Source organism: Hypanus sabinus, chromosome 9 (assembly GCF_030144855.1).
Source record: "Hypanus sabinus isolate sHypSab1 chromosome 9, sHypSab1.hap1, whole genome shotgun sequence".
In the NCBI taxonomy this organism is placed as follows: Eukaryota; Metazoa; Chordata; class Chondrichthyes; order Myliobatiformes; family Dasyatidae; genus Hypanus; species Hypanus sabinus.
In genome coordinates this window covers 31675461-31686269 of record NC_082714.1, presented here as the reverse complement: position 1 = coordinate 31686269, position 10809 = coordinate 31675461, and the positions used below count along the sequence as shown (strand labels likewise).

At 37.7% G+C, this 10809-nt stretch overlaps 1 protein-coding gene across 2 annotated transcripts in view; it reads left to right on the top strand.

Annotated features, from left to right (window-relative positions):
* The first annotated feature begins 5228 nt into the window (after positions 1 to 5228).
* Positions 5229 to 10809, top strand: part of clcn7 (chloride channel 7) — a 73913-nt gene continuing 68332 nt past the window's right edge. The window contains exon 1 of one of the 2 annotated variants that reach the window (XR_009513917.1): positions 5229 to 5398. Coding sequence is in view for 1 of the 2 variants with exons in the window: in XM_059979418.1 (XP_059835401.1) it covers positions 5291 to 5398 (108 nt within the window). In the remaining variant the exon portion in view is untranslated. The remainder of the gene's footprint in view (positions 5399 to 10809) is intronic. The other variant, XM_059979418.1, reaches the window with a different exon arrangement.

The following is a 10809-nucleotide window of genomic DNA, read 5'->3' as shown; positions in this document are numbered from 1 at the left end:
TTACAAAATATAACATAGAAATATTTATATGACCAATTATGAGGATACTGCAATTTTAATGACTAAGATAGTCTTGCAGAATCTATTTTTTGTACAATACTCATAACTTATAAATTTAATCATGTCATACTAATTTGAAAACTGATAATTAAACTTTGTTGTGTATTTCAGTACTTTATTATTATGAATTTTCATGGATTTGTATGGTGGCTCCTTTTGAAATGGCACATTAATTATACTCATGCATTGTATTTTTGTAATATATTTTACTCATAAACTGATTTGATATCAGACAGCTGCTAACCGAATTGCATTTTCTTAATACTCAAAGCACTATAGTCAATTACAGTGATCAATTTTTGGCTGTCCATTTAAGGCTACAGAGTAATAGTCCACAATTCAGTACATGATCATTAGTGCTAGGACACTGAAAATAAAATACAATGCTAGTATGCACAGATAGAACAATTTTAAATAAACTATATGTTGAATCTGTTTCCTATAGTTGTTTTGAACTGGTTATATCAATAAAAATGCTTCCGGTTTTGAAAGCTATTGAACAGTTCAGATGAGGGCTACTAGACTAATTATTAGCTTAAGGAGCACATTCTATTAATTGGAAAATTATCCAAGAAAATTGTAGACTTGGAAGGGGGATATGTTTATGATCTAACCACTCATAAAAGATTGAGATTTCAGTGGATAGATCATAAACATTTCCCCCTTCCAAGTCTACAATTTTCTTGCATAAACTGGGAATACCGGGAAGCTTCAGTAGAAGTTACCAAGTATAATTTTTGAAAATATATTATGGTACATGAACTTGATCTCTGTAACTTACCAATAATTACATCAATAAAAATGCTATTGGGAATTTACTTTGCTTAAACTGAAAACTAATTCAAAATTCATGAGAGGTGATGTAATAACTGATGCTTGATGAATATATTGAACATCATAGCACTTGTTACTGTTTTTTTGAAATAAAGAATTGAGATAATAATAGCAGTCAAAAAATGCCGCAGCAGTTGATGAATTTGCATAAATCAATTTTCCATTGTTAGTGAATCATAGAAGGCACTATCTCTGGGATAATTTTATCTATTAATAATATGGAAAGAAGATTGATACCAATTCCCAGGGGAGCAGTTCCATCAGTCTCAGTACCCTTACTCTACTTTCTCTACACTCCTACAAAGTATTCTCACTAACATATTCCCATCAATTGCCCATTGATTGATTTTGCTAGGGATTATTTTCAGTAGCCAATTACCATACACTTGAGATTAAATGAGGAAACCAGAAGGAACCCATGCAGTCACAGAGAACATGTACATTTTGCACTGACAGCTTGGCACACAAGAGATTGCAGATGCTCGAAACCGGAGCAACAACCCTGGGTTTCCACCCAAAACGCTTACAATTCCTTTTCTCCCACAGATCCTGCTCAACCCACCGAGCTATTTCAGCATGTTGTTTGTTGCTCTACACTGACAGCACCTGAGATCAGATTGCAACCCAGACCCTTGGAGGTTTGAAAGAGCAGAAAGAACAGCTGGTCACCGGACCACCCCCTCATACACCCTTTTTATGGACCCAAAACAAGTGTAGAATTGATCAGAAACATTAATTTTGTCAGGTAATGTGTTCCTAAATTTAAGAAATATATAAAGGTATTTTGACAAAAATTAAAATTGAATTGAATGATAATGTTAATTAAAATAAACCAGAGCATGTACAGATATGTAATCTTTATATTAATTAATAATATAAATGTTTCATAGTTTATTTAATTGTACTAAATACAGAACAAGGTCAGTTCATTTCTTTGCAATATGACAAATAAAGAGTACTATCTTGGTAGGATACTGCCCTGTCATGTGGTTTGCCACATCTGAATAGAAACTGGGCAATGAAAAGGTGGGTGATTGACGTGAGGATTCACCAGCATCTTGTGGTGAACTACATATACCTGTCTGGACACGCCCCCCCCCGCCCCCGCTGACTGCTCCTATGGCTCCTCCCACAGACCCCGGTATAAAAGCGATTGGGGCCTGAGCCCTGCCTCTCAGTCTCCAGGATGTAGCATGGTGGTCAATTGCTGCTTGTTCTTTCTTCCAGTCAATAAAAGCTGATATCTTGCCTCATGTCTCAGAGAGTTATTGATGGTGCATCACATCTAAAGTAATAAAGTGCGACAGTTACGAAAGAAAAAGTCTCAGAGACAAAATGGAGAAGAAAGAAGGAAGCTGACATGCTGAATTACTCCTGCGACATAACAATGGATGGAATCTAAATCCTTTTGCGAAATGCAGGGATACTAATATCTGTACCAGCTGTTAAAATTATTTTCTTTGAGTGTGTTTCAATATTGCAGACTTATCTTTAATTCAGTAAAGTTCATTGTGAACTAGAATGGTATTGTCAGCCAAATCCTGATGCAAAGTAAAGGTTACAATATGTACTATACCAAAAGAGGTGCACTAACATTGACACTTGTGGGTTTTAGCAAATCTCCTCCTCAGAGTAAGAACAAACTGGGCAAGTTTTGAATTATTCTGTAAATATATTTGAATTTAAAGATGGAATTGTGTTATTTGTAAACAAGAAGTTAAGCAAGGAACCTGATTGTCCCAAGACTTTATCTGACCACGTTCGAATTCTGTTATGTAGAGAACAGCTTAAACTCCTAAAGGCTGCTTGCATACTTTCACAGCAAAACAATCAACTCTTAAATGAAAAGCACCTCTCAGCATTTCAAAGTCAGACAGGATTTAGGAGAATTGAGGGAGAAAATCTTAAAGGAATGTATAGGTGAATTTAACTTGTGGGGTGTTTTAAGCAGGAGACTTAATATTTGAAATGAGTAGAGCTTTGGGTTGTAGATGAGGCCAGTGGCAGCAAGAACAGGATTAATGAATATGCAGGATCTGGTGGGAAATCAGATACTTCTAATTCCCATGATTTCTTATACAATATGTATTTCTTAGCTAATATAACTAGTATTAACTGGTTATTAATCTCATTCTAATTTGCGCAGTCTTAAGGAATACAATATAATTATGCTTTCCAATGCACAGTTCAAAACAAACTCTTGGTTAATGATTTGAATATGTCTCTTGTTTTTAATATCTGTCATCCTGATATTTTCAGATACAAAATTATTTTGTATAAAATTCACGAATTAGGGCATTAATAGTTAAAAAATATTATTTTAACTTTGGAGTAAAACTTACTTTTGAATTTTAAAAGCAGAGGTTACAGAGGGAGATACTCCAGAATGAAAGTAGATGTTGTGGTGAACTACATATACCTGTCTGGACACGCCCCCCAACGCTGACTGCTCCTGTGGCTCCTCCCACAGACTCCGGTATAAAGGCAATTGGAGACTCCGCCCCCGGCTCAGTCTCCAGGATGCAGTGCAGTGGTCAGGTGCTGCTTGTTCTTTCTTCCAGCCAATATAGGCCGCTATCTCGCCTCATGTCTCAGAGAGTTATTGATGGTGCGTCAGATGTGAAATAGCTTAAAGTACTTTTTAACAGACAATAGCATAACATTCCACCGAGACTTCTCCCATCAATACTTCCTGCTCTTTAGATGGTATTTTACGCCTTCACCGATTTTTAGAACAGAACTCTTGTGGCCTTAATGCAACTTAACAACTTTCTCAAATAAAGTTTTTTTTGAGCTCACAGCCCCTGTTTCTTAAATTATAAACGAGCTGTTCTGAAGCAAGAGAAAATCTCTGAACGTGCACAGCAGGTCAGGTGGTATCTGTAAAGCTAAAAAGAACGTTCAGGCCGATAGCCTGTCATCAAATCAGTTTTTGAAGGAATGGACATTGAACTTAAAAGTTAACTATATTTCTTTCCAACGGAAAATAATACTCAACAGGTCAGGGTCCATCTATGGACACACAAAAAATATTTCACATACCTATCTATTTTCTAAAATAAAATAGCTGAGAAAGCACTTATGAAATGAGAATTAAAGAAGAGATAGAATTAACATTTCCGATAATTTTGATTGTCATTTATTACCTCTATTTTCTCTCTCCGTAAAATGTTGAATAAACAAGCAGAAATAACATCCAGTTTATTGTGCCTGCTGCATCATTTAACATAACGTAATCATCTTTCACCTTGGTTCCAACGTCCTGCACTAACCCACATCTCTTGATTCGCGTAATATCTATAAATGTATGAATATGTCTTGAATACATTTAGCAACTGACCACCACTGTTCTGTTGGGCAGAAAATTCCGAATATTGATCACCCTTTAAGTGAAGAATTTATTTTCATCACTGTCCTGAATAACCGAACTCTCATTTCCAGAAACGTGACTTCTAGAGACCCCGGCATTAGCTAATTCTCTTTTCTCAGCTGCTGTCTCGATTACTAAATGTTTCGGGTAATTTTACCTTCATATTTTACATTTACACCCCCGAGCCCTCTGCACCTTCCTCACAGCCCACACTCCCAAGGAGGACGTCCTCATCGAAATGATCTTGTCTTGTCTATACTGCACCAACCGCCGCCGCTGGGCTATAAACGTGCAGTCCCTCATGCATGCAGTTGTAATTTAAATTGCGGTGTTTAAGAGCAGCGACTTGAAAGTTTTACTATCAGCGGCAGATTTAATGTGCGGCGGCAGTGAGTTCCAAATCGGAATGGTCCTTGTTGGTCTGGATGGTCTTGTAGTTCAGGGATTGGTTTTGTCGGGTTGCTGGTCTGTTATTCTGGTTACACAAAAGGTGACTAATGTTGGATGGAGTTAATGAATGAGTTTCCTTGTAAACTGTAGTAAGCCTGGCTATTGTGCGGAGTCTTTGGAGGGTATCCCATTTGAGGTCGAGAAGCATATCTGTAACACGACTGGTCTTTCTATAATCACTGGTTACAAACCCGGAAGCTCTACTCTGGACTTTCTCAGGGTTATAGGGATCCCAGATGGCACTACAGTATTCAAGTCTTGGACGGACGAAAGTTTTATAAGCAATTTCTTTTGAGGCTTTTGAGCAATTCCAAAAGTTACGCCGTAGAAGGCCAATGATACTGTACAGCTGGGGTGCTTTTATTTCAGATTATCTGCATCTCCAGTATGTCGATTTTCAGTCAATGTAGTACGTATCCCAGGTGAATATTGAACGTTCAATATGTCACTGTGTTGGGAAAATCGCGTTGGTCGGAATGCCTCGAATCGGTAGACTCGCCGTAGCGGGATCATGTGACCTGGAGCAGCAGCCACGTGACTTCGACCCGCGTCTCTTGACAACACGGGTACGGTAAGATGGCGAATGTGGCGAAGAAAGTTTCTTGGTCTAACAAGGATGATGAATCTCGCCCCGGAGAAGCGACCCCTTTACTGAACGGTTCGCCCACCGCCTCCCAGCCTCAGGTTAGTGTCGTTGGACGAGCTTTGGGCGGCTGTGCTTGGATTTGTTTGGACTCAACACACGGCACTGGTTACCCAAAACAGGGTGGTGTTTACGGCCGGTTAAAGACGCATTTGGAACAGGACTGTCTGTGGTTAGGAATAACAGCCCACAACAAATGATCTTATGATTATTTTGTCTCTCTTTCTCTCCCTCTCCCGATCATTTCCGGGCAAGTCTGTTTTCCTCTCTGTTCTCTTTTGACAGGATTTTATTCGGAAGCAAGCAATGAATTGAGGTTATGGTTGCGAAAAGGCATAATCTAATCCACAGAAGTTAGATGCTGAGTAGCTTCAATACATTAAAAAAAAGTTAAATAGAGCCATGTTAGAGATAGTTTTAATTTGGGAAGTAGGTTAATTTTTGTAAGTATTTTTGCAATTGGTAATCTGAAATTTAAAATTACAAGCATGATGTAGTTACTGCATCTAAGACTGATCTGTTTGATTTCTGGATTCTGTCAATGTTTGTAATGGCAATCATTAAACTTTAATTAGGTTATGGTAACAATGTTTGAAATTTGTTTGTGAAATTATAATTTGTACTTTGATTAGAACTAGAACCATCCTGCCATTTTTTGTGCCATCACAATATTGTAAGCCAGTTTTTGAAATAATTCTTAAAATAACTTGCCCACAATGACAGATTCACTTTGAACGAAAGCATATTTACGTATCACTTTATCTAAAATGCCTTTGTATTCTGTTTATTGTATTACATTGGCAAGTGTTTAATTAGCGTCTGGACCCAACTGTATCTTCAAAACACTTATCTCTATTTAACGTTTAGTTGTGGACAGCTTTAAATGTGTTTAGATGCCATGAACTCCTCTTTCAAGACTATGCTTTACCCATTTTATCGCCCAGTCCATGTAAAGACTCAAGTACAAAAAGATTATTGTATTTCTTTTGGTATAAAATTTTCTTATTTTCTGATTAGTTGTCTAGACAATTATTATACTGCTTTTTAACCTTGAGATTGAGGGGCAACAGAATGCAACTTGAGTGATTGTTTAATGCAGCTTATAGCGGAAATGTCTTTTTTTATATAAGGTGGATAAAAGTAATTGTGTACATTCTGGAGCTTGTGGCATTTTCCTGCTGAAGATTGTATTTTGGGATTGTTACATCTATATTTATTGATCACAAGCTGTATTCTCTCATCCCAAGATGTCAACTTTAATTATTTTGTTAATCACATTCGTAATTGATCTGAAACTTTGATTCAGGCTCTTTCTTTATTGATGCTATCAGACCTGCTGACTCACTGCACTGGTTTTCTCTTTTGCATCTATAGCTTTTTTTTTTGTTTTTTTTTCATATTTAATGGCTATTGTTTAGTAAAAGTGAATTGGATGGTGTTGATTTTTTTTGTCCCTGACGGTTGTAAATCTTTAGAATTCTTCACCTCATACAACTGTGGATGTTTGGTTTTGTAAGCATATTACTACTGAGAGTAACGTATTCTTTGCCATTAGGGAAATGAGTATTTTTGGGACTTGGTAGGACAGTGTATTTGAAGTACAAGATGTGCCATGGTAGCGTAGCAGACACTAGCACAAACGAGAAAATCTGCAAATCCTGGAAATCAAAGTAATACACACAATGCTGGAGGAGCAGCAGGCCTGGCAGCATCTATGGAAAAGAGTAAACAGTCGATGTTTCAGGCTGAGACCCTTCTCATGATGCTATTATAGCTTGGGATGTCGGAGTTTGGAGCTCATTCTCGGCGTCCTCTGTAAAGATTCTGTATGTTCACCTTGTGGAATGTGTGGTTTTCTCTGGGTGCTCTGGTTTTCTCCCACAGTTGAAACACATACCAGTTAGGTTAATTAGTCATTGTAAATTGTCCCGTGATTAGGTTAGGATTAAATTAGAAGTTGCCGCAGGCTGCTGGGCAGTGCGGCTCGAAGGGCAGAAGGACCTATTCAGCACTGTATTTCTAAATAAAGATAAGCTCTGATACTGTTGAATGGTGGAACATGCTCTGCAGGCCTTTGACCTCTTTTAGGAATTTGTTCTCAGTGTCCAACAGTATTTCGTCTTTGTCACTGCCTTTTTTTTTAAAGACCATCTAGATTCAAACAATTTAATATATTTAATGATTAGCTAAACTCTAGGTGGCTTTCTTAGAAGAAACCTGAGGATCATCAGGAAGGATATCCTTCATTTTTTGAGTCATAGAAGAGTGTGGATACTGTTTCTAGAGCAAGAATCAAACTTCCTTTGCATCCTTTGCTTCCATAAGACCATGAGACATAGGAGCAGAATTGGGTCATTCAGCCCATTGAGTCTGCTCTGCCATTCCATCATGGCTGATCTCGGATCCCACTCAACCCCATACACCTTCCTTCTTGCCATACCCTATGATGCCCTGACCATTCAGGAATCTATCAACTTCCAGCTTAAATATAGCAACAGACTGGCTCAAGCACAAGCTGCTTTAAAAAGCCATCTTGTAGGGTCTCTTGTGATCCGACATTAACCAGATTTTCCCAATCCCCTTGCATATTGAAGTCTCCCATTACAATTGTGACATTATCATTATTCCTTCCCCTTTCCAGCTCCCTTTGCAATCTCAATCCCACATCTTGGCTTCTATTTGGAGGCCTATATATGATTCCCATTCTGTTTTTTTTACCCTTGCCGTTTATTAACTTGTCCCACAGAACATTTGACATACCCTATGTCATCTCTTTCTAAGGATGTAATTGCATCTCTTACCAACAGAGCCACACATCTGCCTAAGCCTTCCTGCCTGTCCTTTTGATACAAAGTATATCCTTTGATGTTAAACTCCCAACTATGACCTTTTTTCAGCTATGACTCAGTGATGCCACTATGTCATACCGACCAATCTCTAACTGTGCCACAAGTTCATCCACCTTATTCCGAAGTTTATGTGTATTTAAATACAGCACCTTCAGCTTCTCACCTGTTCCACCTGTTGTCTGTTTGTCAATCTTCATTCTTTGCTGTATGAATGTGGGAAACTTAACAAATGTCAGGGGATGACTTGGAGTGTTTGAGAATCTCAAACTGCATCAGACATCACTTGCCAGACGTACTAAAACGAAAATGAAAAATACAGGAAAATACCCAGCAAGTCATGTAGCTTCTCAATGCAGAAGTGATGATCTTCATCATAACTACTAAATGTAATTGTGCCCTTTTAAAATACTTAAACAGTGAAAAAGTTAAGAGTCCTGATGAAGGGTCTCAGGCCAAAATGTTGACTGTACTCTTTTCCATAATTATTGTCTGATCTTCTGAGTTCCTCCAGCATTTTTTGTGTGTTGCCTTTTTTAACAACCTGTTTCTAATGGAGCGAATTAGACTAAATACATGCAGGTGTGATTCAGCCTTGAAGGATAACGTTATTTTGGAAAATGTGCAGCTTGGGTGCCTGATGGTTGGGCTGAATTCTCCGATCTTGGCAACTTCCTTGCAAACGTTTTGTTACCATATGAGGAGACATCACCAGTGCACTATTAATTGTGGTGTATCCTCCAAATGCTTGACCTTTATATACATTCAGCTAATTGATAAGTATACAAAGGCTTAGCATTTGGAAGACACACCACAATCAACAGTTTCATGCCCATGATTATTCCTTCCTAGTAGTACATTGATCATGTAACAAACACTTATTGAGCAACTCAGTGGACAAACAGCTTTTTTGGGAGGAAAGGAATTGGTGGTATTTTTGGTCGATATCCTGCATGAGGATTGAGAGTGAAAGGGGAAGGTAGCAGTATAAAGAGATCTCCACTGCACTGACAATGTCAGAGATCATTTCTGTGTCAAATTGCTTACAGGAGCTTTGCACTGCAGAGATCAATGCTGAGATAGCTATGGAATTTATGAGATGTCTCTTAATAACTTGGGGCAGTTCACAGCATGGAAAATGATCCTTGGGCAAGATTGCTGTTGCATTTTTTTGTCAAACTACATTTCATATTGTTTGACTTATGAAAAAATTCCAGGATTTTTGATCCATACTTACAACCAACTATCTCAACATTGATCAGAATGATGTTACTAGATTGCAACATTGTCTCCTTCATACATAAAGGCTTTCTGATTTTACATATTCTTTCCATTCAATAAGTTCTCTGAAATTTTAAGGATTTATCTATAAATTACAATGATTCCTTGTTTTGCTCGAGATATGTCTTAAGAATTATGACTGAGAATAAGAATTATGTGCATTATCATACCATATGTTCCAAAGACCTCTAGCCCCATGTTTCTTAAATGGCATGCATTCTTGTAAGGGAACAATGGAGCCAGAGATGTTTTCATTTCAGTTCATTCACTATGGCTTTTCACTATCATCCAGGCAGGTGGTAATGTACCCAACTGGTTCAGTTCTTATTCAGGAATAACTCTTTACAACATTTGAATTGTTTTTCATGCTGTTGCTCAACATCATTTGAAGTCGTTATATAATTACTCACGAGTATGCTAAAGATAGCTTAACCTAATTCACCTCATGAGTTGACTCCTTCACTCTCCCTAAAACGTCTGACATCAAATAGTTGAAGGGTGGGTATTTATTATAACTGAATATTGGGAAGACTCGAGAATTTCTTCATGGCCCAGCAGAAACTTTTTTCCTTAGCCTCAGACCCCCTTTCAGTCCCAGCATCTGCCTGAGAGGGAATAAAAATATTTGTAACACCAGTGTCATGAACTTTGAATCTCACTTAACTCACTATTTCTCTTGGTGTTATCTAAATGTTAAAACCAAATTAGTGAGCTTCAGTAGAGAAATATAAAAGAAAGACGAGAACAGAAGCAGGATAGTCAGCCCAGTGAACGTATTTCTTCATTCTAATCCATGGCTGTAACTCCTTTTATCTGCTTTTGTTCCTGGTTCCTGGATGAAAAATTGGTCTGTTATTCAATAAAACCTTGAAAATATCATAAACATAAGAGATTCTGCAGGTGCTGGAAATCCAGAACAACACACACAAAATACTGGAGGAACTCAGTAGGTCAGGCAGCATCTATGGAAGTGAGTTAAAAGGTAATATCGTGGGCCAAGACCTTTATCAGGACGTATCCGGATAAAAATATCAAACCCACTCTTTTGAAGAGTCTTTAGGATTTCCACTCCCTGTGAAGAGAAAACCAACAGTTTTCTGAATTTGCCCATTGTGTTGTATTCCTAATCTAATTAATGACTCTTTAATTTGATTGAAAGTATGTTTTACTTATTGTTGTCTGTCTTCTACCCAGGTCTTAGATCCCTTGTTTAAAAAAAATCTGGAGTAGCCAAAATTGTATTTAGTCTGAGCACTATTTTCTTGCTGCCAACAACAAAATCTAAACCGATGCTTCCTTACCAGTTACCGTCTAACTTCTCGCTG